The sequence below is a fragment of the Panthera tigris genome, chromosome X (assembly GCF_018350195.1).
Source record: "Panthera tigris isolate Pti1 chromosome X, P.tigris_Pti1_mat1.1, whole genome shotgun sequence".
NCBI classification, from domain to species: Eukaryota; Metazoa; Chordata; class Mammalia; order Carnivora; family Felidae; genus Panthera; species Panthera tigris.
In genome coordinates, this window is record NC_056677.1 from 1,753,813 (window position 1) to 1,776,124 (window position 22,312).

The 22,312-nt window shown below is 52.3% G+C and overlaps 1 protein-coding gene across 1 annotated transcript in view; it reads right to left on the reverse strand.

Annotated features, from left to right (window-relative positions):
- Positions 1–2,507: 2,507 nt before the first annotated feature.
- MXRA5 (matrix remodeling associated 5) overlaps positions 2,508–22,312 on the reverse strand; it is a 29,724-nt gene continuing 9,919 nt past the window's right edge. The window contains exons 5-7 of the mRNA XM_042974871.1: positions 16,018–20,997; positions 9,401–10,301; positions 2,508–5,527 (exon numbers count right to left, since the gene is read on the reverse strand). Coding sequence (XP_042830805.1) covers positions 3,619–5,527; positions 9,401–10,301; positions 16,018–20,997 — 7,790 coding nt within the window. The 3' untranslated portion in view covers positions 2,508–3,618. The remainder of the gene's footprint in view (positions 5,528–9,400; positions 10,302–16,017; positions 20,998–22,312) is intronic.

A 22,312-nucleotide genomic window follows, 5' to 3' on the forward strand; every position in this document is an offset into this window, starting at 1 on the left:
CCAAAAGTCCAGGGATGCCTGGAGCCCCAGAAGCTGGAAAAGCTGGGAAGGATCTTCTCCTGGAGCCTCTGGAGGGAGCACAGCCCTGCCCTGCCTGGATCTCTGTGGTCCTGCCCCTCCTGGGTCTCAGTGGTCCTGCCCCTCCTGGGTCTCCGTGGCCCTGCCCCTCCTGGATCTCAGTGGTCCTGCCCCACGTGGACCTCAGAAATAGTTCCCCAGAACTGGGAGAGCATAAATTTCAATTCCTTTAAGCCCTACCCATCCCCCTCCCAATTTGTGGTAATTTGCTATGGCAGCCCCAGGAAATGAACACACCAGGACATGAGGAATTTTTAATCTCCCCAGGTGATCACACCACAAAGCCAAGAAGGAAAGCCAGTGACTTCTCATGATGTAACAAGTTTAAGTCTGTTAGGAAGGCCGAATAGCCGACCCGTGGGATGCAGTTTCCTTTCCCAAAATATCAGGTCCTCCCGGAACCCAGAAACTCACCACACTGCCCATCTGTAGTTTGGTCTCACGGGATAAAAAGTGCAGAAAAGTCCTCTGCAGGATGTAGCATCCTACACTTTCCATTTAGTAGCAAGAGAGAGGCTGGCCTCACCAGATCTAGAGTCCTGTCCAGCTTCATTGGAACGAGAGCTCTATTTGCAATTGGAAACCAAATTGCCCGGTTTGGGTTCTCTTTTCCAGTGGAACCCTGGGAGCAAAGAGGGACACCTGTCTGCTAGCTAAGAGTTTTGCTCATGCACCCAGATTTACAAGCACATGTACCCAATGTTAGAAGTTTGTGGAGGGCGGGTGGGGGAGACCTTCTTTTAGTTAATGTATTATGTCGTTAATATAGTATTTACGAGTCATGAGAGAACGATATGTGGTGTCAATTAACAATCTGAAATCACACACATCCGTATTGTGGGCAAACGGACTTAAATGTGTTTACTCCTGGGGAATAAGTCCAGCCATCCCTGTTATGACTTCCCATCATAAAAATGTCACTCACCCTTCCGTCTGATGTGGCCTTTGAGTCTCCTGGGTTCTGAAAGCTCTTTGAACCACGTGTAATGGTTCTGAATGTCTCAGGCTTGTGTCAAGCTGACCTGGGCAACTGTTTTCCATCCTTTGAGAAGACTGTGCGTGGAGACCACCAAAGGCGTCTTTGTGCCGTGCTATCTTGCCTCCGGCAGGACAGGGCAAGTCCTTGAGGATGCGTGTGGAGCCCACCCGTGTGTCACCAATCTATTTATTTATCATCATCATCATCATCATCATCTTCCTCTTCATCATCTGTCCATCTATTTACCTATGTATCATTTTCATCTTTGTCCTCCACCATATATCTGGCATCCATGGCAGTGGTTCTCAAGCAGGGGCAATCTTAGCGGGCACGTTTGCCAATGTCTGGAGCCATCTTTTGGTTGTCACGCCTGGATTGGCACGTGCTACCAGCATCTAGTGGGTGGAGAACAGGGACCCTGCTCAACACTCTACAGTGCACAGGACACCCCACGCCAGAGAGTGGTGCACAGAGGGTCTCTCGTCTGTCCCTCATTAACCCAAATGGGTGCAGAGGTCGAGAAGCCCTCCTTTGGCTGAAGACTTGTCTACGGAGCATGAACTCTTGAGGCAAGACGTGTTTCCTGCACACGTGGTTCTCTCAGGGCCTGCCCTCGTATCCCGCACATGGTAAGGGCACTGCGAATATGTGTAAGCAAATAAATGGATTAATGAGGGACAGACGAGAGACCCTCTGTGCATCCCACAGGTCATGGAGAGCCAAGCACTGTTTTGCATCAGTGACTGCCATTCATTAAAGATTGGCAGCATTTCACTTGGTGTCAACGCTGAGAGTCATGTTCTTCCCAAATACTTATCTCGAGTTTTGTTTTTCCTCTTAGGGGAAACAGAAGAATGACAGTTTGGCATATTCGAGGAAGGCTGGGACATGTGCCCCAGATGTGTCTTTCCCAAAGAGAATTTCCTGAGCGATTGCAAAGGCACCACGTCCCCACCCCCCCGCCATTGTCTTGCTTCTTTTTTTTTTTTTATTTCTTTAACCTTTATTCATTTCTGAGAGACAGAGAGAGAGGGAGTGTGAGCAGGGGAGGGGCAGAGAGACAGAGGGAGACACAGAATCTGAAGCAGGCTCCAGGCCCTGAGCTGTCAGCACAGAGCCAGATGTGGAGCTCAAACTCATGAACCAAGAGATCATGACCTCAGCCAAAGTCAGATAGATGGTCAACCGACTGAACCAACCAGGTGCCCCTGATTGTCTTGCTTTTTACTGAACCAGCACCCCCTGGAATGGAAGGGTCCCACCATACCTTCCTGTAAAATACATGCTTAGAGCCACTCAGTTTCCTTGCCTGTTAAACCCTTGCAGATAATAAAATAATTCCAATGTGCTGGATAAAGGCAGCTCTTTAAACACTGCTTTATACCCAAATTCATGTGAAATGCTCTTGCCCTGGAAAATAGGACTATTATCATTGCCTAGTTATTTGGAAAATATTATTTTATTATCAAATGTACATTATATTGACCTTAAAAATACAGTAAAGCAGTCATGGGGATAACATGTCTCCTATTTTCCATGAGCACACACCGACGGGGCGTTGCATGAGGGAGACACCTTTCCGGGCTTTTCCAGGAGGCTCTGGATTCATTGTTCAGGGACACGGCTTAGCTCTCTCCTACCCTCTCCTTCCCCCTCCCCGACTTCAGCTCTCAAGATAAATCCACAAACGAGGAAATCCAATCTCCCAGCCTCCCACACTGTAGGGTTGCTGGGGAAGGTAATATAATCACGGTTACTGAATTTGCTCAAGGAGGTTTGGAGGCTATTTTTTTTCAATTGTATTTCCATGCCTGCTCTCATGTATCCAAGTCTTGTAAAGACCAATAATTTATTATTTTTAATGAGACAGAAAGTGTTCCTTTCTTTCTAGCCTCATCGTCTGATTGGAAAGAAAATATAAAAAAAGTCTTTAGGTAAGACCTTATATAAAAAGTGAGTTCCAGGGAGAAAGTGAGTCCAATATATAAAAAGTGAGTCCCATATAAAATGGTAGCCATATTGCATGAAACTTGTACATTACAAAGACATCAGTCACTGTGCTTCTAAGCCCTTCTTGGGCAAGCTGGAGTTCTAAAGTGACAGGACATAAGTGAAAGATGGGTAGTCATCGTAGAACATTCTATCATGTTAAGACTGCAGCAGGTTAACTAGGGGATGCATCTTCAACGGGGTAGCAAGGCACCGGCAATCTCTATGGTTTATTTTCAGGGAGTTCTCCTTACGTCTGCTACAGACGCCCAGTAAGGCATTGGCGTGGTGTGTGCAAGTCAGCTCCTGCGAGCACACGACATCCCATAAACATGAACGAAAGTCCCTGGAGAAGCCAAACCATGCTTCTCGTGTTTGCCCTGCTTCCTTTTGCCGACAAGCGTAGGTCAAAGTCAACATGAACCTGAAACCCAGACGGGGGCTCCCATGCACCGTGACAGATCCGCTAAGAGTCCTGACCATCTGACTGAGGCGGCTTTCCTTACAAATGAGGCTTTGTTCTAACTTGCCAAGCAGTGGCTGTGTGGAGTCCACATTCTGGGGGAGGCATTTCAGTAGATGTGGATATAAGTAGTTTTCGAGTCAGTGCCTAGGATGTTTTTTGCAGTGCACTTGTAGAAACCCGCGTCTCTGTGTGTGGCCTGCTGGATGGTCAGTGAGCCCTGGGGGTGAAGGAATCTGTTCCCATACAGACGGGCCTGCGCCCCGGCGGTCAGGTGCGACTTGTCCGGCAGGTCCCAGGTGATCTCGGCCTTGGGAATCCCCATGGCCATACAGTTTATCTTGATGGTGTTCCCGGGCCGCGTGTAGATGACGGGGGTTGGCTCACTGGTGATGCGGGGCGGGTAAGCGATCACGATAACTGGAAAGTTCATGACGGAAGGGCCATACTCCGTATCCACCTTGCACACGTAGGTTCCCCTGTCGAAGACGGAGGCGTCGCGCACCGTGAGGGTGCCGTTTTCCCAGAGGGAAAAGCGCCCCCGTGTTTGGGGGCCCTCCAACAGCATGGTGTTGGGGAGCGTCCAAGAGAGGCGAGCTGACCGGCCCCCCGGAGGGGTGCAGTGCAGCTGCAGGGTCTCCCCGTTGACGATGCTCACCAGCTTGTGATACTGGTTGCTGATCTCGGGTTTCAGTCCCACCTTCAGAGAGACCAGCCTCTCCGTGTAGCCGGCCGAGTTGCGGGCCACGCAGCGGTAGGCCCCCGCGTCCACGGAGGAGAGGCCACTGATGTGCAACATGCCGTCACCCTTATGGTAGAATCTCTGCAGCTGTTGGCCGCTCTGGAGCTCTGTCCCATTGGGAAGGACCCACAGCAGGGTGGGCGTCGGGGTCCCTGCGGCCGAGCAGTTGAGACTGATGGTGTGGCCAGCCATGGCCGTGATCTTCTCGCTGACCGGGTCGTGGAAGATGGGCTTCTCCACGGGGTCCAAGACCGTGAGCTGGACAATCAACCTGGCTTCCCCTCCCTCGTTGCGGCCGATGCACGCCAGCTGCACGGAGTCGCTTTTCCTGAGACTCCTGATGTCCAGCGTGCCGTTGCGATGGATGGTGATCCGGTTCCCATAGTAAGGGGCCGGCAGAACCACGCCCTCGGGAAAGGCCCACAAGACCCTCGGAGTGGGGATGCCTTCCGCCTGGCAGTCAATGAGTTTGCGACTCCCCCCGGCCGCGATCTCCCGCACCGTGGTGATGGCGTTGGGGTTCCCGTTGATGGTGGGCGACCGGACGTTGACGTGGATCCAGACCGTCTTCCGGTCCTCCCCGGCGCTGTTCCTGACCACGCAGGTGTAATTGCCGCTGTCTGAGCGCTGGGCTTTCTGGATGAGAAGAGTGCCATCCTGGTATATGTGGTACTTATCGGAGGAGGCGGGGATCAGCCTGTTGGCTGGAGAGAGCCACGTCACCCTGGGCGTGGGCTCCCCTTTGGCCTCGCACGCCACGGTGACCACGTCGCCATAGGGCACCTGAACCACGGCGTACGTCTTGTTCCGGATGGCGGCGGGCTCGGTCACCACCTTCACTCGCACCGTCATCTCATCCTTCCCAACCTGGTTTTCGGCAAAGCAGGTGTAATCCCCTTCCTCCCGCATGCCGACTTCGTTGAAGTAGAGGGTCCCGTTGTTGAAAACCACGTAGCGCTTGGTGCGGCCACCGCCGTCGTCAGACTGCATGAAGGAGTTGACCAGGCTGCCATCCGGGAGGCTCCAGGAGATCTCGGGGTTGGGAAGCCCGGTAGCCACACAGTCCACTTTCAGGTCACCCCCGTAGAAGACCTTGTGGTCATTCTCCTCCTTGTGCTCGATCTTGGCCGGTCTCATGACCACATTCACCTTGAGCACGACAAAGTCGTCGCCAACCTTATTCCGGGCAACACACAGGTAATCCCCCGCATCCTTGTCCGTGACAGACTTCACCACCAGGGTCCCGTTGGCAAACACCTTGATTCTGGTGTCAAAGCTGGCCGAGGGGGACAAAAAGGACAGGGATGTCAGTCTCCCATATGCTCTATCCTGGCTTTAGGTCACCAGAATGAAAGGAAAACATGTGGTCTGGGGAACTTTCTGGGCACACGGCCGCGGCTGCAAAATGTCACGTGGTTTTTGCAGCCGGCAGGGGACTGCGTTCACAGGCGGAGATGATTGATTTGCCACAAATAAGAACTCTGACTCGGTAGAGCCTGACCTTTGGCTGGCCTGGCCACTGATCCCAGGATGTGCAATGCAGTCAAGGACTTGTGCCCAGTTAGGCTGGGTGGGTATTCACTGCGTATTTGCAGGGAGCTCAGGGCAGAGCTTATGGTAGTGATAAAAGAAGCTACAGCCATGGAGAGAATGAATCTGTGTTAACCCAAATAAAGAGGCAGAGTTCTTCCCGAATAAAATGCTTCGGACGTAATTTCTACTCTTGACTATTCTATATTATACTATATCCCATTATGAGGCAAGGAGCTGCAAATTGGCCAGTCTATGCATTGAGTAATTGGAGGTATTCCCACAGTAACAAGTGGAAAGATCTGGGAGATTCTCCCTCAAAAAGTGTCCAGATTGAAAATTTGCAATTACACATAATTTACCATGGTGGTATCAGGAGAGGAGGGGTTGAGTTTGAACCCATAAATATATCCTAAATTTTGCATTATTCGGACAGCGTGTCTGGAACTGTGTTGTACAGTTACCAAGAAAAGAGAAGAATGGGAAAGAAGAAAAAAGAAAAGAGAAGAAAAGAAGAGAAGAGAAAAGAAAAGAAGAGAAAAGAAAAGAAGAGAAAACACAAAACCAAACAGAGTCTGCCTACGGTTGAGTCAACCTGACTATTGTTAATAAAATACAAACAACAACTAACAATGAGCAAATACACCGTTTGGTTGGCCGCAAGTGTGAATCAGGCCAATGTGAGTCAGTAGAGAGGAGGAGACAAACATATCTCAATGTGCCTTAAGAGTTTAGAGTCCAAAACTCTGTGCAGTACCTTATGTCTGCCAGCTTTTCGAAACTTCGGAGTGGTGATTCCTAGCCTTGGTCATAACCACAATCATCTGGGCAACCCAGAAACATATACATGCCTACGCATCACAGGGGATCGGGAGTCAAGAAAAGCTGTGATATCTGTATTTTTAAATAGTCCCAATGTGTAAGCGAGCCAAAGAGCCTGCTCTTTGATAAAACTCACATGGGTTGTTTAATTACACTCTACTAAGAATGCAATTAGTCAGAGTTTCGTACTAATGAAGATGCCAAGACAGTGATTTATGATTTATAGGGACATACTAGCAGAGTGGCTCATATTCGTCCTGGGACCACATTCTTTAACTGCACGTTCATTCAGTACATCTGCCCAGCTGGGAGATAGTCCAGGGAAAACTGGGTGCATGGTATTCTGGAAGGAGAGTGCAAGGTTCACCAGGCACCACCCCGCCATCTAAAGTTCACATTCAGGCTTCGAGAAAGCGTGTTCGCCCTTTCCCTGCATTGGAAAGAAACTGGAGAGGCCAGGCACAGCTGCCCCGAGGCCCCGGGTGCTGGCTTCCCTCCTCACGTGCTGCGGTGGGACCCACGTCCACATGCATTCCTGCCTGAGCTGCTGGGCTGTGGATGCTGAGGACGCGCCGTGAGCCAGGGTTTCTAAACCACGGCACCACTGATGTTTCCTTGGTTTCGTTTTGGCAACCATTGTCTCTTTGCTCTGTATCTTGAGATGCTTCCTGAAGAGACATTGGCTCTTCTGGATGTAGCCCACGGTTTCTCAGACTCAGCACGGCTGACATCTGGGAGGGGTGGCTTTCTGGGGTGGGGTGTCCTGACCACTGTAGGGTGTTGAGCTGTGTCCCTGGTCTCCACCCACCCAATGCCACTAGCAGCCTCCCCTCTAGTGTGACAACCAAATATGTCCCCAGGCATTTATGGGTGTTCCCTGGGGGAATAATCTGTCTAGCTGAAAACCACAACAGATAGCTCGTGGATGGATGGATGGATGGATGGATGGATAGATAGATAAGTACATAGATGATAGACAGATAGATAGATATAGATGATAGATAGATAAATAGATACATACATACATACATACATAGCTGATGGATAGATGGATGGATGGATGGATAGATACATGGATATAGATGATAGATAGATACATACATACATAGCTGATGGATAGATGGATGGATGGATAGATAGATACATGGATATAGATGATAGATACATACATACATAGCTGATGGATAGATAGATAGCTGATGGATAGATGGATGGATAGATGGATAGATAGACCAATAATAGATAGATAGATAGATAGATAGATGAGTGGACAGATGGATGGATGGATAGACAGATAGATACATGGATATAGATGATAGATAGATACATACATACATAGCTGATGGATAGATGGATGGATGGATAGATAGATAGATACATGGATATAGATGATAGATACATACATACATAGCTGATGGATAGATAGATAGCTGATGGATAGATGGATGGATAGATGGATAGATAGACCAATAATAGATAGATAGATAGATAGATAGATAGATGAGTGGACAGATGGATGGATGGATAGACAGATAGATACATGGATATAGATGATAGATACATATATAAGTGATGGATAGATAGATAGCTGACAGATGGATGGATGGATCAAAGATAGATAGACAGATATGATAGATATAGATGACAGATAGATATGTACATACATGCTTACATAGCTGATGGATAGACAGATAGCTGATGGATGGATGGAGAGATGGATGGATGGATAGATATATAGACGACAGATAGATAGTTGATGGATAGATAGATAGCTGATAGATGGACAGATGGATGGATAGATACAGATGATAGATATAGATGATAGAGACATACATGCATACATACCTAATCGATAGATAGCTGATGGATGGATGGATACACTGATGATAGATAGAGAGATCGATAAATAGATGATGGATAGATAGATAGGTGATGGATGGATACATCATTGATAGATGATAGATGGATAGATAGATAGATAGATAGATAGACGGACACATAGATGATAGAAGAATGGTCTTTCATGCTAGGTTAGTGTCTCAGCCTGGGCACTACTGAGACCTGTGGCTGGATGACTGCCTGGAATGGGGTGTCCTGGGCAGTGTAGCGTGATTACCAGTGGGATCGTCACTTCCTGATTCCTGTCAATCAAAAAGTCTGTCAATATTGCCAAATGTTCCCTGGGGCCAAAGCCGCCTACAGGGGAGAACCAGTGATCTAGGTACATCTGGGAACTTAAGGCACTGGATGAGACCGTGACTCTCTTTGCAGCCAAAAGAAATGTTTGGAATATTCCAACATGGTGCCCTATTCATGTCTTTAACTTCTTCTGTGTTCACCGCCTTTCTCTTCCGCTAAGGCCACTTTCTCGTAAGACCTGAAGCTTCTTGTGTGTGTTGGGTCAAAATCGTACAACCTAGGGGACTACAGGCAATATTATCCCTGTAAATACAGTCCATATATAATCATTAAAACAGAAGTTATTGGTTCATTTTTTTTTCCCTTGGGAGGGGGGAACAGGAAAGGAGAAGGAGAAAGGCAGATGTTTCTTCCACATCCCACTTTCCAAAGACAAAAACTCACTGTGCAAAGAAAGAAATGCCCGCTCCCTGCGCGGAGCACACGCAGGGATCCAGGTGCGAGCATCTTTGTCCCGACACGGAGTCACTTCCCTCCCCATCTGACCCCAAGGAGAGGGCTCCCGCGATGGCTCCAGGGCGGATGCAGGAGGGGACCCCAGCGCCCGGAGGGGAGGCAGGCCCCCGGAGCGCAGCGGGAGGCAGGAGGGAGCACGTACCTGAACAGCGAGTCCATCATGCGCTTGGACGGCAGGCGCCAGAGGATGCGAGGCCAGGGGTCCCCGGACGCGCTGCAGTCCAGGCGGAGGGTCGCGCCGTAGCGCACGTCGGTGCTCTGCGGGGAAGTCCCGGTGATGCGCGCGTTGGCCGCCGCGCGCTGCACCGTCAGCTGCACGACCCTGCGCGCAGATCCCACCACGTTGGCGGCCACGCACTCGTAGCGGCCGCTGTCCTTGGGCGCCAGGTTGCGGATGTAGAGCGTGCCGTTGGGGAAGACGAACAGGTTCCCGTTGATGAACTGCGACGGCCGGATCTGGGTCCCGTCCCACAGCACCCAGCGCACGCTGGGCAGGGGCGCGGCCTTGGCCGTGCAGTGGATGTGGATGCTGAGCCCCGGGGGCAGCGAGATGTTCTCCAGCTTCTCCTGGTGGATGACGGGTGGCAGGGCCGCCACGTGCAGCCGGATGGCCAGGCTGTCCGCGCCCGCCGCGTTGCTGGCCACGCACTTGTAGACGCCTCTGTCCGAGAAAGAGGCCTCTTTGATGGACAGGGTCCTGTTTTCGTGCAGCGTGACCCTGCCCTCCACGGGGGACACGGTCTGCCACACCCTCCTGTCCGGGAAAATCCAGGAGATCTGGGGCGCCGGGGTTCCCTTGGCCAGACACTCCATGGCAATGGTGTCTCCCAGGTACACGGTGACGTCTTGGTAGTGGGAGGCTAGGATTTGGGGCTGCTGCACGGTGACAGACAGCAGGACCACCATCCTGTCCGCCCCGTGTAGGTTCTTGGCCGTGCACATGTACTGGCCACGGTCCTGCACCTGTACCTTCCGGATGACAAAGGTGCCGTTCTGCAAGACCTCGAACCGCTGGAGCCTGGTGTTGGGGGTCATCAGGGCACCTGGGAGTCAAAACAGGTACAATCAGGTTCCAGGCAAACGCACCCTCTCCGCACAAGCCAGGGAGGACGATTCCTCGTTAAGGAGCTGAATCAATCCTTCTCTTCATGTCCGGACCCGCAGAAGCGAAGACCAGCCCCCAGCTCCACCACGGAGACGACAGAACGTTCAGGGTCACCATTTCTGGCTCGTATGCCGACCCCAGAATCGAGGGATATGCCACCTTCCGGCGAAGAGCAGCCAGCATGGGTTTGGAGGGCTTTCTGGAAGCTTCTATGAGATCCACCCCCCCCCCCCCCACACCCCACCCCTGGCACCGGGGGATTTCCTTGTCACTTCTGCTACTAGAGACACAGGTGCGGAGGCTGACCGCCCCCCCCTGCCCCCCGCCGGCCTGTGTGTGGCCAGGCTCCCGAGTCCAACGTGAGCGACATTGAGCTGGTCCCTCTCTGCCATGTCTGACCGACTTGGGTGCTCACTCCTGCTTCCACACGGAGTCGAGAGCCCTCCCCGCACGGCAGTCTGGGGGCGTGCTTCTCTCTCTCCTCACCCTCTCCTCCCCATGGTTTTTTAAAATATTTTTTAATGTTGATTTATTTTTTGAGAGAGAGACAGAGTGCGAGCGGGGGAGGCGCAGAGAGAGAGGGAGACACAGAATCGGAAGCGGGGTCCAGACTCCGAGGTGTCAGCACAGAGCCTGACGCGGGGCTGGAACTCACGGACCGTGAGATCACGACCTGAGCTGAAATCAGGAGTCGGACAGACGCTTAACGGCCCCAACTACCTACCCAGGTGCCCCAACCAAATGGTAAAATCTCTACGAGGAAGTTTGTAAACTTTAAATTTTGCTTTCTTTCCCTTTCTTTCTTTCTTTCTTTCTTTCTTTCTTTCTTTCTTTCTTCTTTCTTTCTTTTCTTTCCTTCCTTCCTTCCTCTTTCTTTCTTTTTCTTTCTTTCTTTCTTTCTTTCTTTCTCTTTCTTTCTTTTCCTTCCTTCCTTCCTTCCTTCCTTCCTTCCTTCCTCTTTCTTTCTTTCTTTCTTTCTTTCTTTCTTCTTTCCTTTCCTTCCTTCCTTCCTTCCTCCCTTCCTCCCTCCCTCTTTCTCTTTCTTTCTTTCTTTCTTTCTTTCTTTCTTTCTTTTCCTTCCTTCCTCTCTTTCTTTCTGTCTTCTCTTTTTTTAACATTTATTTATTTTTGACACAGAGTGACAGAGCACAAGCAGGGGAGGGGCAGAGAGAGGGAGACACAGAACGTGAAGCAGGCTCCAGGCTCTGAGCTGTCACCACGCTCAGGATGTGTTAGCAACTAGGCTTTTCTGATGCTTTCACATCTGGGTTTTGCTGACCCTGGAGGGACCCCAGGCCCCTCCCAGAACTAGCCAGTCCCAGAGTTAGCAAGCAATTCACCTTTTAAATGCAAACTAATAGGGGCGCCTGGGTGACTGAGTCCCTCAAGTGACGGAAATGTCGATTTCAGCTCAGATCACGACCTCAGGGTTCATCAGTTTGAGCCCAGCCTCAGGCTCTGTGCCTGGAGCCCGCTTCGGATTCCGTGTCTCCCTCTCTCTTTGCCCCTCCCCTGCTCACACGCTCTCTCTCTCTCTCTCTCTCTCTCTCTCTGCCTGTCTGAAAAATAAAATAAATATTTTTAAAAAAGAAGTATGCATTAGAAGTAGATCACCACTCTCAAAAATAAATAAATAAACAGTAAATAAATAAATGCAGGGATGCCTGGGTGGCTCAGTCGGTTAAACGTCTGACTTTGGCTCAGGTCATGATCTCACGGTTCGTGGGTTCGAGCCCCGCGTCTGGCTCTGTGCTGACAGCTCAGAGCCTGGAGCCTGTTTCAGATTCTGTGTCTGTCTCCCTCTCTACCCCCTCCCACTCACCTCTCTCTCTCTCCCTGTCTCTCTCAAAAATAAATGAACATTAAAAAATTACAAATAAATAAAAATAAACCACCCAATCCAGAGCCCATACCCCGACCCCCTTGTGTATGGGGCTCTCCCGTTCCCAGGCCACCACTCACCTGCTGGAAGCTTCCCAGGGCGGGACCACACATTCGGGAAGCCCCTAGGCCCCAGAGCCCAATGGTGAGATTCAAGCCAGCCAGCCCTAAGCCTCCTTGCACAAACTCCAGTCAAGGCTCCCGTCCATGTTTCCCTGACCCCTTCTGCCTGCTGACGGACCCTGGCCCCTCCCTGCGTGGTCCCCTCTTATTGCAAAACACACTGTCTTCAACGGTCGTCCTTCCCTGAGGTCGTGGCCTCACGATTTCTGAAGAATACCAAATCCCATGTATACAAAACGAAAAGTCCTGGCCAGCCCTGAGTTCTGGCATTCTCCTCGCTTCCCACACAGCTGGGCTCCTGGATCCCGCCTGCACCCACGGCTCCCTGTGCGCATGTGTGTCTAGTGAGGGGGGCCCGGTCCGGGGGGTGATCTGCTCTCACGTGAGGCACGAAGATTCTACGGGTTAATACAAATACGTTTTGCCGGGAGAGAAACGCAGGCACGATGCTTTCGGGATGAAAAGCCCTCTACTTCGAGCAACATCCCTCCTTAGATCATGACGCAAACATATGACATCAGTGTTGAGCGGATCAAAGAGGTCCTTAATTCCCCTGTGCGCGGAGCCTCTGCTGAACTTCAGAAGGTTTCCAAAACGCTGGTGAGATAAACCTAAGCGAGGAATGAATAGCTCCCTCCAGTGCGATTGCCATCAGCATAAATCATTCCTGTATCATCAAAATGGACAGAGGAAGGAAAAAACCCCTCTGATCAGAATCCAGGCCTGAAGGACACAGCCGCGTTGAGAGAGAAAGACAGGGAAGGGAAGCAGTGGGCCGTTCGTGGTGTCTCGTCAGATGTTCCTTTCCTCCGTCACCTGGAAACTGTTTTGCCGTCCAGATGAAGTGGATGCTCACCCTTGCAAAGCCGAGAGCTCTTTGGGCATCCCAGCATTCCCAGCATGCACCCTTGTGCTGGGCTGAATTGCGTCCCCTTCCCAACTTGTACGTTGAAGAAGCATCCCTAGGATCTCAGGACAGGACTGTCTGGCGATGGGGTCTTTCAGGAGATAATTATGGCAACATGAGGTCGTTGGGGTGCATTGTATTCGGGGAGGGCGTGTGTCCGAACAGGGAGAGGGGATGATGAGGACACAGACCCACACAGAGGGATGACGATGTGAGGACACAGGGAGAAGACAGGGTCTACAAGCCAAGCAGACAGGACAGAGGAGGAACTAGCCTCAGCCCCGCCTGGATCTCAGCCCCCCAGCCTCAGCCCTGCCTGATCTCAGACCCCAGCCTCAGCTCTGCCTGGATGTCAGCCTCCTCGACTCCACCCTGCCTGGATCTCAGACTCTTGGCCTCAGCCCTGCCTGGATCTCAGACCCCCAGCCTCGCCCCACCTGGATCTCAGACTCCCAGCCACAGCCCTGCCTGGATCTCAGACCCCCAGCCACAGCCCTGCCTGAACGTCAGAGTCCCAGCCTCTAGCCCAGCCTGGAACTCAGGCTCCCAGCCTCAGCCTTGCCTGGATCTCAGACTCCCAGCCTCAGCCCTGCCTGGACCTCAGACACCCAGCCTCGCCCCACCTGGATCTCAGACTCCCAGCCACAGCCCTGCCTGAACGTCAGAGTCCCAGCCTCTAGCCCAGCCTGGAACTCACGCTCCCAGCCTCAGCCTGCCTGGATCTCTCAGACTCCCAGCCTCAGCCTTGCCTGGATCTCAGACTCCCAGCCTCAGCCCTGCCTGGACCTGAGACCCCTAACCACAGCCCTGCCTGGATCTCAGACCCCCAGCCTCGCCCCCACCTGGACGTCAGAGTCCCAGCCTCTAGCACTGCCTGGAACTCTGCCTCCCAGCCTCAGCCCTGCCTAGATCTGAGACTCCCAGCCTGAGCCCTGCCTGGACCTCAGACACCCAGCCTCAGCCCTGCCTGGATCTCAGACTCCCAGCCTCAGCCCTGCCTGGATCTCAGACCCCCGGCCTCAGGCCTGCCTGGACGTCAGAGTCCCAGCCTCTAGCCCTGCCTGGAACTCAGCCTCCCAGCCTCAGCCCTGCCTAGATCTCAGACTCCCAGCCTCGGCCCTGCCTGGATCTCAGACTCCCAGCCTCAGCCCTGCTTGGGCCTCAGACCCCCAGCCTCAGCCCTGACTGGACCTCAAACTCCCAGCCTCCACCCTGCTTGGATCTTAGACTCTCAGCCTCAGCCCTGCCTGGAACTCAGACCCCCAGCCTCAGCCCTGCTTGGATGTCAGACTCCCTGCCTGGGCCCTGCCTGGATCTCAGACCTCCAACCTCAGCCCTGCCTGGATCTCAGACCTCCAACCTCAGCCCTGCCTGGATCTCAGACGCCCAGCCTCAGCACTGCCTGGACCTCAGACCCTCAGCCTCAGCCCTGCCTGGATATCAGACCCCCAGCCTCAGCCCTGCCTGGATATCAGACCCCGAGCCTCAGCCCTGCCTAGATCTCAGACTCCTAGCCTCAGCCCTGCCTGGACCTCAGACTCCCATCCTCAGCCTTGCCTGGACCACAGACGCCCAGCCTCGGCCCTGCCTGGACCACAGAGCCCCAGCCTCGGCCCTGCCTGGATCTCAGACTCCCAGCCTCAGCCCTGCCTGGACCTCAGACTCCCATATTCAGCCCTGCCTGGACCACAGAGTCCCAGCCTCCACCCTGCCTGGATCTTAGACTCTCAGCCTCCGCCCTGCCTGGATCTCAGACCCCCAGCCTCAGCCCTGCCTGGACCTCAGACTCCCAGCCTCCGCCCTGCCTGGATCTTTGACTCTCAGCCTCAGCCCTGCGTGGATCTCGGACTCCCAGCCTCAACCTCACGTGGACCTAAGCCTCCAAGCCTCGGCCCTGCCTGGATCTCACACTCCCAGCCTCAGCCCCGCGTGGGCCTCAGACTCCTAAACTCAAGTCCTGCCTGGATCTCAGACTCCCAGCCTCAGCCCTGCCTGGATCTCAGACCCTCAGCCTCGGTCCTGCCTGGACTTCAGACCCCCAGCCTCAGCCCTGCCTGGACTTCAGACTCCCAGCCTCAGCCCTGCCTGGATCCCAGACCCCCATGCTTGCCCCTGCGTGGATCTCAGAGCCCCTGCCTCAGCCCTGCCTGCATCTCAGACCCCCAGCCTCAGCCCTGCCTGGATCTCAGTCTCCCAGACGTGGAGAGAATAAACGCCTGTCTCTAAGGCACCCTGCATGTGGTCCGCTGTTAATGGCAACCCAAACAAATGAATAGAACCCTATGTGTAGGTACCAGTCAAAGGAATGCCTCATGCACCCCAGACGGGCTGTGCTTACACCTGCCGGCCAATGGAAGGGCAGGGGAGTCTGCTCACTCCTGTCCTCACCCTCATGGCACCCCACAAGTGGTGGAGGACTTGTGTGCTGAGTCCCTCAGGGAAACGGCAAGTGGCTCCTTTCTGAAATGTCCCTGAGCCTCAGTCATTCCTTATCCAAAGAACCTACTACATGTTTCCATGGCCCCACTAAAATCTCACATACGTTAGAGCCCGAGTAGGGGTTCTGGTTCCTTACTTCCGTTCCCTCTAAAAGAGTATCCTTGTATCTAGGTTCTCAGAGGTCCCCTCCTGTCCCAACCATCTGCCCTTTGCCCAGAGTCTGCAGTTTCGACGAGGGTCACACGCCCAAGTAACCCCTTCCTATACAAGCCCCAGTTAAAACGCAGACACTTGAAAGCCTTACCTGTGGAAACCTTTGTCCAGGTAATGAAAGGTGTGGGTTTCCCCGTTGCCTCACATGGGAACATAGCATCTGTCTCCGCGGTGACAGACACAGTCTGAGGGGATTTGGTGATGATTTGGGGCTTTTCCCCATGCGTCCAGAATTTGGATGCGGGCGGTCCTCCAGCAGAGAACAGCTTGGAGCTGGTCTGATGGAAGCTTCTGGAAGGCTGGCCAGATGATACCACGTTGGGGACGGAGCTCCGGGTGGAGTAGACCACAGGGATGTTCTGTGCATTTGTTGAGGGCGGCCCCGTGGCCCGGGGAGGGTGCAATAATGGAGGTGCGGGGGGACCAAAGTCCATGTGGATGATGCTCTGGGAATGTAGCCTATTGTAGGGACCTGGGTTGATTTTTTTCTCTCTTACGCTGGGGGCAGGGGATGTAGGCGTCTGGGGCTTGAGAGTAACTCCCAACTGTGGGAAAGAGAGGGTCCTGTTGAAAAAGAAAGGGAATCTTCCATTGGGATAATGGGGTACGCTTGAGCTTGGAAGCTTGCCACCAGGTTCTCTTAGATCCGGGATGTTGTTATTCCCAAACACTTTGGGGTTGACACTGAACCGGTCCATTCCTTGGTCAGTGAACTTACTAGGAAGGCGAGGTTTGGGCTTCTGCGCTGAAACCATGGGACTGGTCGTACTTGGTAATCTCGGAGTCGTAAAGTGCTTATTTTCTGGCAAAGCCCTTGAAGGGTACGCCGTTATTTCCGGTTTGTTGGTCAAGTGACGAGGGGGCTGGAGAGTTACAAAGTACCTAAAGGAGCCTTCTGTGGCCACATGTGGTGGCCTCACCGTTCCCCTCGGTGGGATTGGTTGGGCAGGAACTCTGGCTGGCTGGTGGAAAAGTTGGACTCTCCCAGCCTTACCGTCGGGGCCACGTGGAAGACTGTTTTGGGCCTTTCCATCAAATGCTTCCTTTCCCAACTCTTGCTTTGGAGTTAAGTTAAATTTATTCTGGCTGGAAGAAGGGGTGGGTAAATCATGTGGCCTCAATACATGCTGTGTTCCCCCGTTATTCACCGGGGCTGCTTTGGTTTCTGGGATCCCCACGTAATTCAAGAAAACGTTTTCCTTGGAATCTGTTAACGGTGGTGTCTTTGAAGAAAGAGAGGTGGGCTCCGTGAAGGTCTGTGCCCAGGACACAAGAGTGGTGGCCAGGAAAGGGGATGCAGTCCCCTCCGCGGGGGCAGGAGTCGAGGCAGGATTCCAAGGTGTGATTGCAGCTGGAGTCGTTTCCCGATGATCATGAGCACCGGTGGTGGTTTCTGCCTCAGTTGAAGACGGCTCTACTTTTATGCTCAAGAGAGGGGTTGAGACACCCCCTTCTTCTGGTTGAAACAGTGTAGATGCTGTGACTGACGGAGGGAACTCGGAAGGAAAACCCATATCCTCCGACCGTTTAAGAAAGGGTGAGTTTGTAAGGGTTTCCACAGAGCAGGTAACAGGTGTGTCTGTCTGTGGCTTCCCAGGCCGGGCTGTCCCTGGGGGATTCCAGGGTGAGGTTCCGGGAAAGCTAGACGGAGCAGATTCCTCCTGAAAGTCTCCCACAGTGGAGACCTCAGAGCCAGAAGGTGATGCAGCATTACTAGAGGGGTCATCAGGGACTGGGCTGTCCGTTTTATGCTCATTGATGTTTGTGACACCATAATTCGTCATTTCCTTTCCGTCCGATATAGGTTTATAGGTGACTGGAATGGTCTCCTGGAGTTTATTGGGTGACAAGTGTCTTTTTGTGGTGGTTGTCACAGAATCTTCCACGGTAGTCCTCTCACGTGGGTCCCCAGTTGTCAGAGAAATGGTTGTAGATAAGAGTGGAGTTTCTGGACTGGGGACAATGACATTTTCATGCTTGCTTTCTGGGGAAGGGCTGGGTGTCGAGGCAGACGTGGGAAAGCTCGCTGTAGAAGTGGAATGCCAATGTTTATTTGGCCTCTTCCCGTGTTTCCTTCTTGGGGTTCCTTTGGGTACTGGTTCTGCCTGCTTCTCCGTTTGCGCCTGCTTGGGGACCCCAACTGTGCGGCCAATCCAAGATGTCGGCACCGGTGAACTCTCCACGTGCTCTGGAACCTTCGCCTCAGGTACTTGAGTAGGTGGAGTAGAAAAAGTCTCCGTCGGGGCAAAAGTCGTGGGCGGGGTTTGTTTATGCCTGTGTCGGAATCTGTGGGCGCGTAATCTCTTCCTCCCGTTGGGTCTCTTTCGAGAAGGGTGAGTGGCCGGCCCCCAAGCCGAAGTGGCCTTTTTGGTTGGCATCGCTGCTGTTACCGTGGTGGGGTCCTTGTCAAAGAGAGCACCCAGTGTGGTGTCGCTGGGATGTTCCGAGGGAGTGATGCCATTCATCACTCCGGGGGCAGAGTCCAGCGGAGGGGTAGATTTGACTCGCTTTCCCATACTATTAGGATCTCCGGAGTTTGTGGGGTCTCTCTCGGGCATATCTCCTTCCTGCGGTGTCTGAGAATTCTCCTCTGTGCCCTTTTCAATCAGCGGGTTTCCCTGAGTGCTTGAAGCACCTTTCACAAGCTGGGTGTTGTCTGTTTGTCTCCGTGGATGTCCTTGTCGTTGGACAGCTGGCACCCCTAATGGGACACTATCTAATGGCTCAGATGTCCTGGAGTCATCAACCCACACGATGGGGGTTGGCGTAAAGTGATCGAAAGTCAATTCTTTCCTGTTGTCTTCATCTGGCTGTGAGTCAGCCTCCACATCTGGGTCAACGTAGGACACAGTCTCAGACTCAGCCAAGGCGATGGCACCCAGTGGAGACTCATACCCATCTGACGTAGGCTCTGGCACGGACCCAACATCTCCTGCAGGCCAGCTCTCTGTGCCTGTGTTTTCATTGGTGGGCTCTTCGTAGACCGTGTGCAGGGTCTGGAGAGTAGGAGAAGATTCATAAGGGATGGATATCAGTACACTGGTGGTAGCCCACTTTGGGTCAACTTGAGTGGGAGTTGTATCCTCAGTCTTAGAAAAGTCATGGTCAATAAACTCTTCCAGATGTGTGCTTGTCACTTTGGGTTCAGCGACAATCACTCCATCGTGTCCACTGTCCGGTCCCATCCTGGTTGAGGACACAGTGCCGGAAACCTGATCGTCCTCACCAAATGGAAATGCATCTGCCGAGGTTTCTTCAGCGCTGGTTGTGGTCCGTGCAGGACCCTCCTCCCCTACCGAGGGGGGAGGGACGGCAGGCAGGAGGGGCGTCACCTCCGGACCCACGGATGGGGGAGTGGTGGTTTTAATGACCTGGGGTATTTCGGTTCCCTTAGGGGGATTTTTCCCACGTACTCTGGCTAAAATGTCTGCCCAGTGCTCTGGATTAATCTGCTTGTTTGCCATATTTATCCTTCGTCTGGACTCAAACGCTCTGCGACCTTCTGCTATGTTCGTCTCTGGTTCTTTTTCAGAATTCTTCCAGGGTTTGAGTTTTCTTCGCCCTTTCTTGGTTTTCTGACCTCCAGCGACGGCATCGTCCTTTGTTTTGAGGAGCTCCTCTTGGTCCTTTGCATGTAGAAATCTCCTTGAAGTGCTCTCTCCGTCTCCTACGCCTGAGCCACCTTCGTCCTCTACGACATCTCCTGGCACTCTGGAAAGAGTCTTCGCAGCTGGATGTCTGCCTTTTTTGGATGACCGGCCAGACCCTTTCCTACTCACGGTGACCCCCACAGTAAAATGATCGGCCCCCTGCCGGTTGACAGCCACACATCTGTAGTAACCGCCATCACTGACTTGGACCTTTGGGATGGAAAGAGTTCCGTTGGCCAACACGGATGCATGGGACGTGTTAGCCAGATTATTTATTATCCTTTTATTTGGAAGGATCCAACTGAGCTGGGCTTCGGGTATGGCCAGCGCACTGCAAGGCAGCATCACAGGCTCCCCTACGTTCTTTGGAATTGTCAGTGTATGTCCGTCGGGAGGCTGAGTGGCAGGTGGTTGCACAAAGACCCTGTACACCGTCTGGTCCATTTCATCCCTCACCTGGGCGATGCACTGGTACAAACCCGAGTCTGACTGCTCTGTTGATCTGATCCTCAGCCAGCCGCTGGTGACGATGGAGAACTTGCCATGCTGGTCCTCCATGGGTGCTTTCAGCACGGAGCCATTCGGGAGCACCCAGGAGATGGATGGACTCTCAGAAGCCTTCACGTTACAGCTTAGCTGGCACAGATCCCCTTCCAAGACGATCTGGGCTGTGTGCACTGCTCGGCTGGGTTCGATCATGACCCAGCTTCTGCTCCGAGACTGCCTGGCCTCTTTGGCGGGCATTGTTAACGAATAGTGGGAATGATAGGAGAGCAGCACCTTTTTGGCCGTACTCTGACGTCGGTTGAGCTGGATATCTATGGACGGCTGCATGACCCATTCTGGTTCTGCAAGAATGTGGGCTCTGACACCCGTGTAGTAAAGGGCGTCGTCATCGGCGCCTTGCCTGTACTGGTAGCTGACCTTGGGGTCTTTGCCGAGCATGAGCTCTCGGTTTAGCCTCACAGGGACCTCACTGTAATACGCGATCAGTTTCCACAGCTTCTCATAGTTTTCCCGAGTCATGGGACACTCAAAGTCCAAAGCAACCGTTGCATTTATATCAATCTCTTGGGGATCTGTCTGGTTCAGGTGGATTTTGTACACGTCTGTTGGCTTCCTGATGTCACAGACCAAGTTCACTGTGTTCCCGTGTTCGTCGGTCATATTCAAAGAGATGTTCCACGGGGGGAATTGGAACCTCTCCAGGGACAGCTGGCCGTCACCGTCTTCTTCTTGTTCCTGGTCTTCCTCGCTGTTCCTGGTCATGTTCTGTCTCAGAGGGGACTCTATGGAAGGCTTGAGACAAGTAATGTCCTTCAACTTGTGAATCTCTTGCTTGTACAATCTTCGGGGACTGGAGCACGTGGCGCATAGCTGACCACCTTCATAGGCTTTGTCCTTTTTGCACTTCAGAGTCCCTAAAAGGAATCAACAAGCGTGCAGTAAGTCAGGGAACCCAAGAGCAGCATGCCTTGCACATGGCAGAGGATGAAGGCTTTCAGTGTACCTTTATCTCCTCAGTGCATGTGCATAATGATTCAACACTCACCCACTTCTGTGACTTCACCAATGACTTGAAATCCATTTAGCACAGAATGTGGTACAGAACCACGGTGTTTGAACTCCCTGACAAGGAGTAATGAATGCTTTTTTTCCAAAAGTATTTCCAAGTTATTTTTTTAAAAAAGTGACTCTGTTCACACACCCGATACAACTTACCTTCTCTGAAGGTCCAGGAGAATCTACATAAACAAATGCAACCAACCCATGAAAAGAGTTCGAGGTGAAAGGTCCCACTTTTGCCATGAATCACATCGTATCTGTCTTTCATGATTTTTTTGGTTGCCATAATTTTTCTTCTTTTTTAATGTTAATTTATTTTGAGAGAGAGAGTGAGTGGGGGAAGGGCAGAGAGACACAGAGAGAGAGAGAGAGAGAGAGAGAGAGAATCCGAAGCAGGCTCCATGCTGTCAGTGCAGAGCCTGCCTCGGGGCTCAAGATCGCAAGCCACGAGATCATGACCTGAGCTGAAATCAAGAGTCAGACACTTAACCAACTGAGCCACCCAGGGGCCCCGGTAATTTTGCATTTCAGGCCATGTGTATGTTTTGGATTCCCATTCTACTCTTGTCTTCCTGGACACCAAGTGTTCCAGAATGTTGTCTGTATCTGCCTCTTTCACGGCCTTCAGCCTTCTCTGCCCATGGACTCATTCATGATGAGTGCTCCAGGACTTGGCCTAGGTGGCCTCACCTACATGTATGGTTTTCGTCACCATCCATTTTCCGATGACGGCTGCCATACGTGCTTGTCCAGTCAACACACATCGTACAAACTCCACACCGGTTTTCTACTTGACGTGCCTATTTCCAAGTCCCAGAGTCTCCCCCAGGTGACATTTATGAGACCGAACTATCTTGATATCTGCTCACTTCTTTCCATCCCCACTGGGAATAAACCAAAGGGCTATCATATGACTCAGAGCACGATAAACCTCCTAACTGGTTTCACGAGATCTGGTTCTGCCTCTCTGAATGCAGTTTTCCACGTGACTTTCAGAGTAAACACCTCAACATGCAGATATAATTGTGTCACTCCTTCACCCAACACGCACAGATACAAATATATAGATACAGTGCATGCAGACACATAGAGACACACATGCACACACAAAAGATACGCAGACACACATGTAAACACATGCACACACCAAATATCCACAGACATACGTGT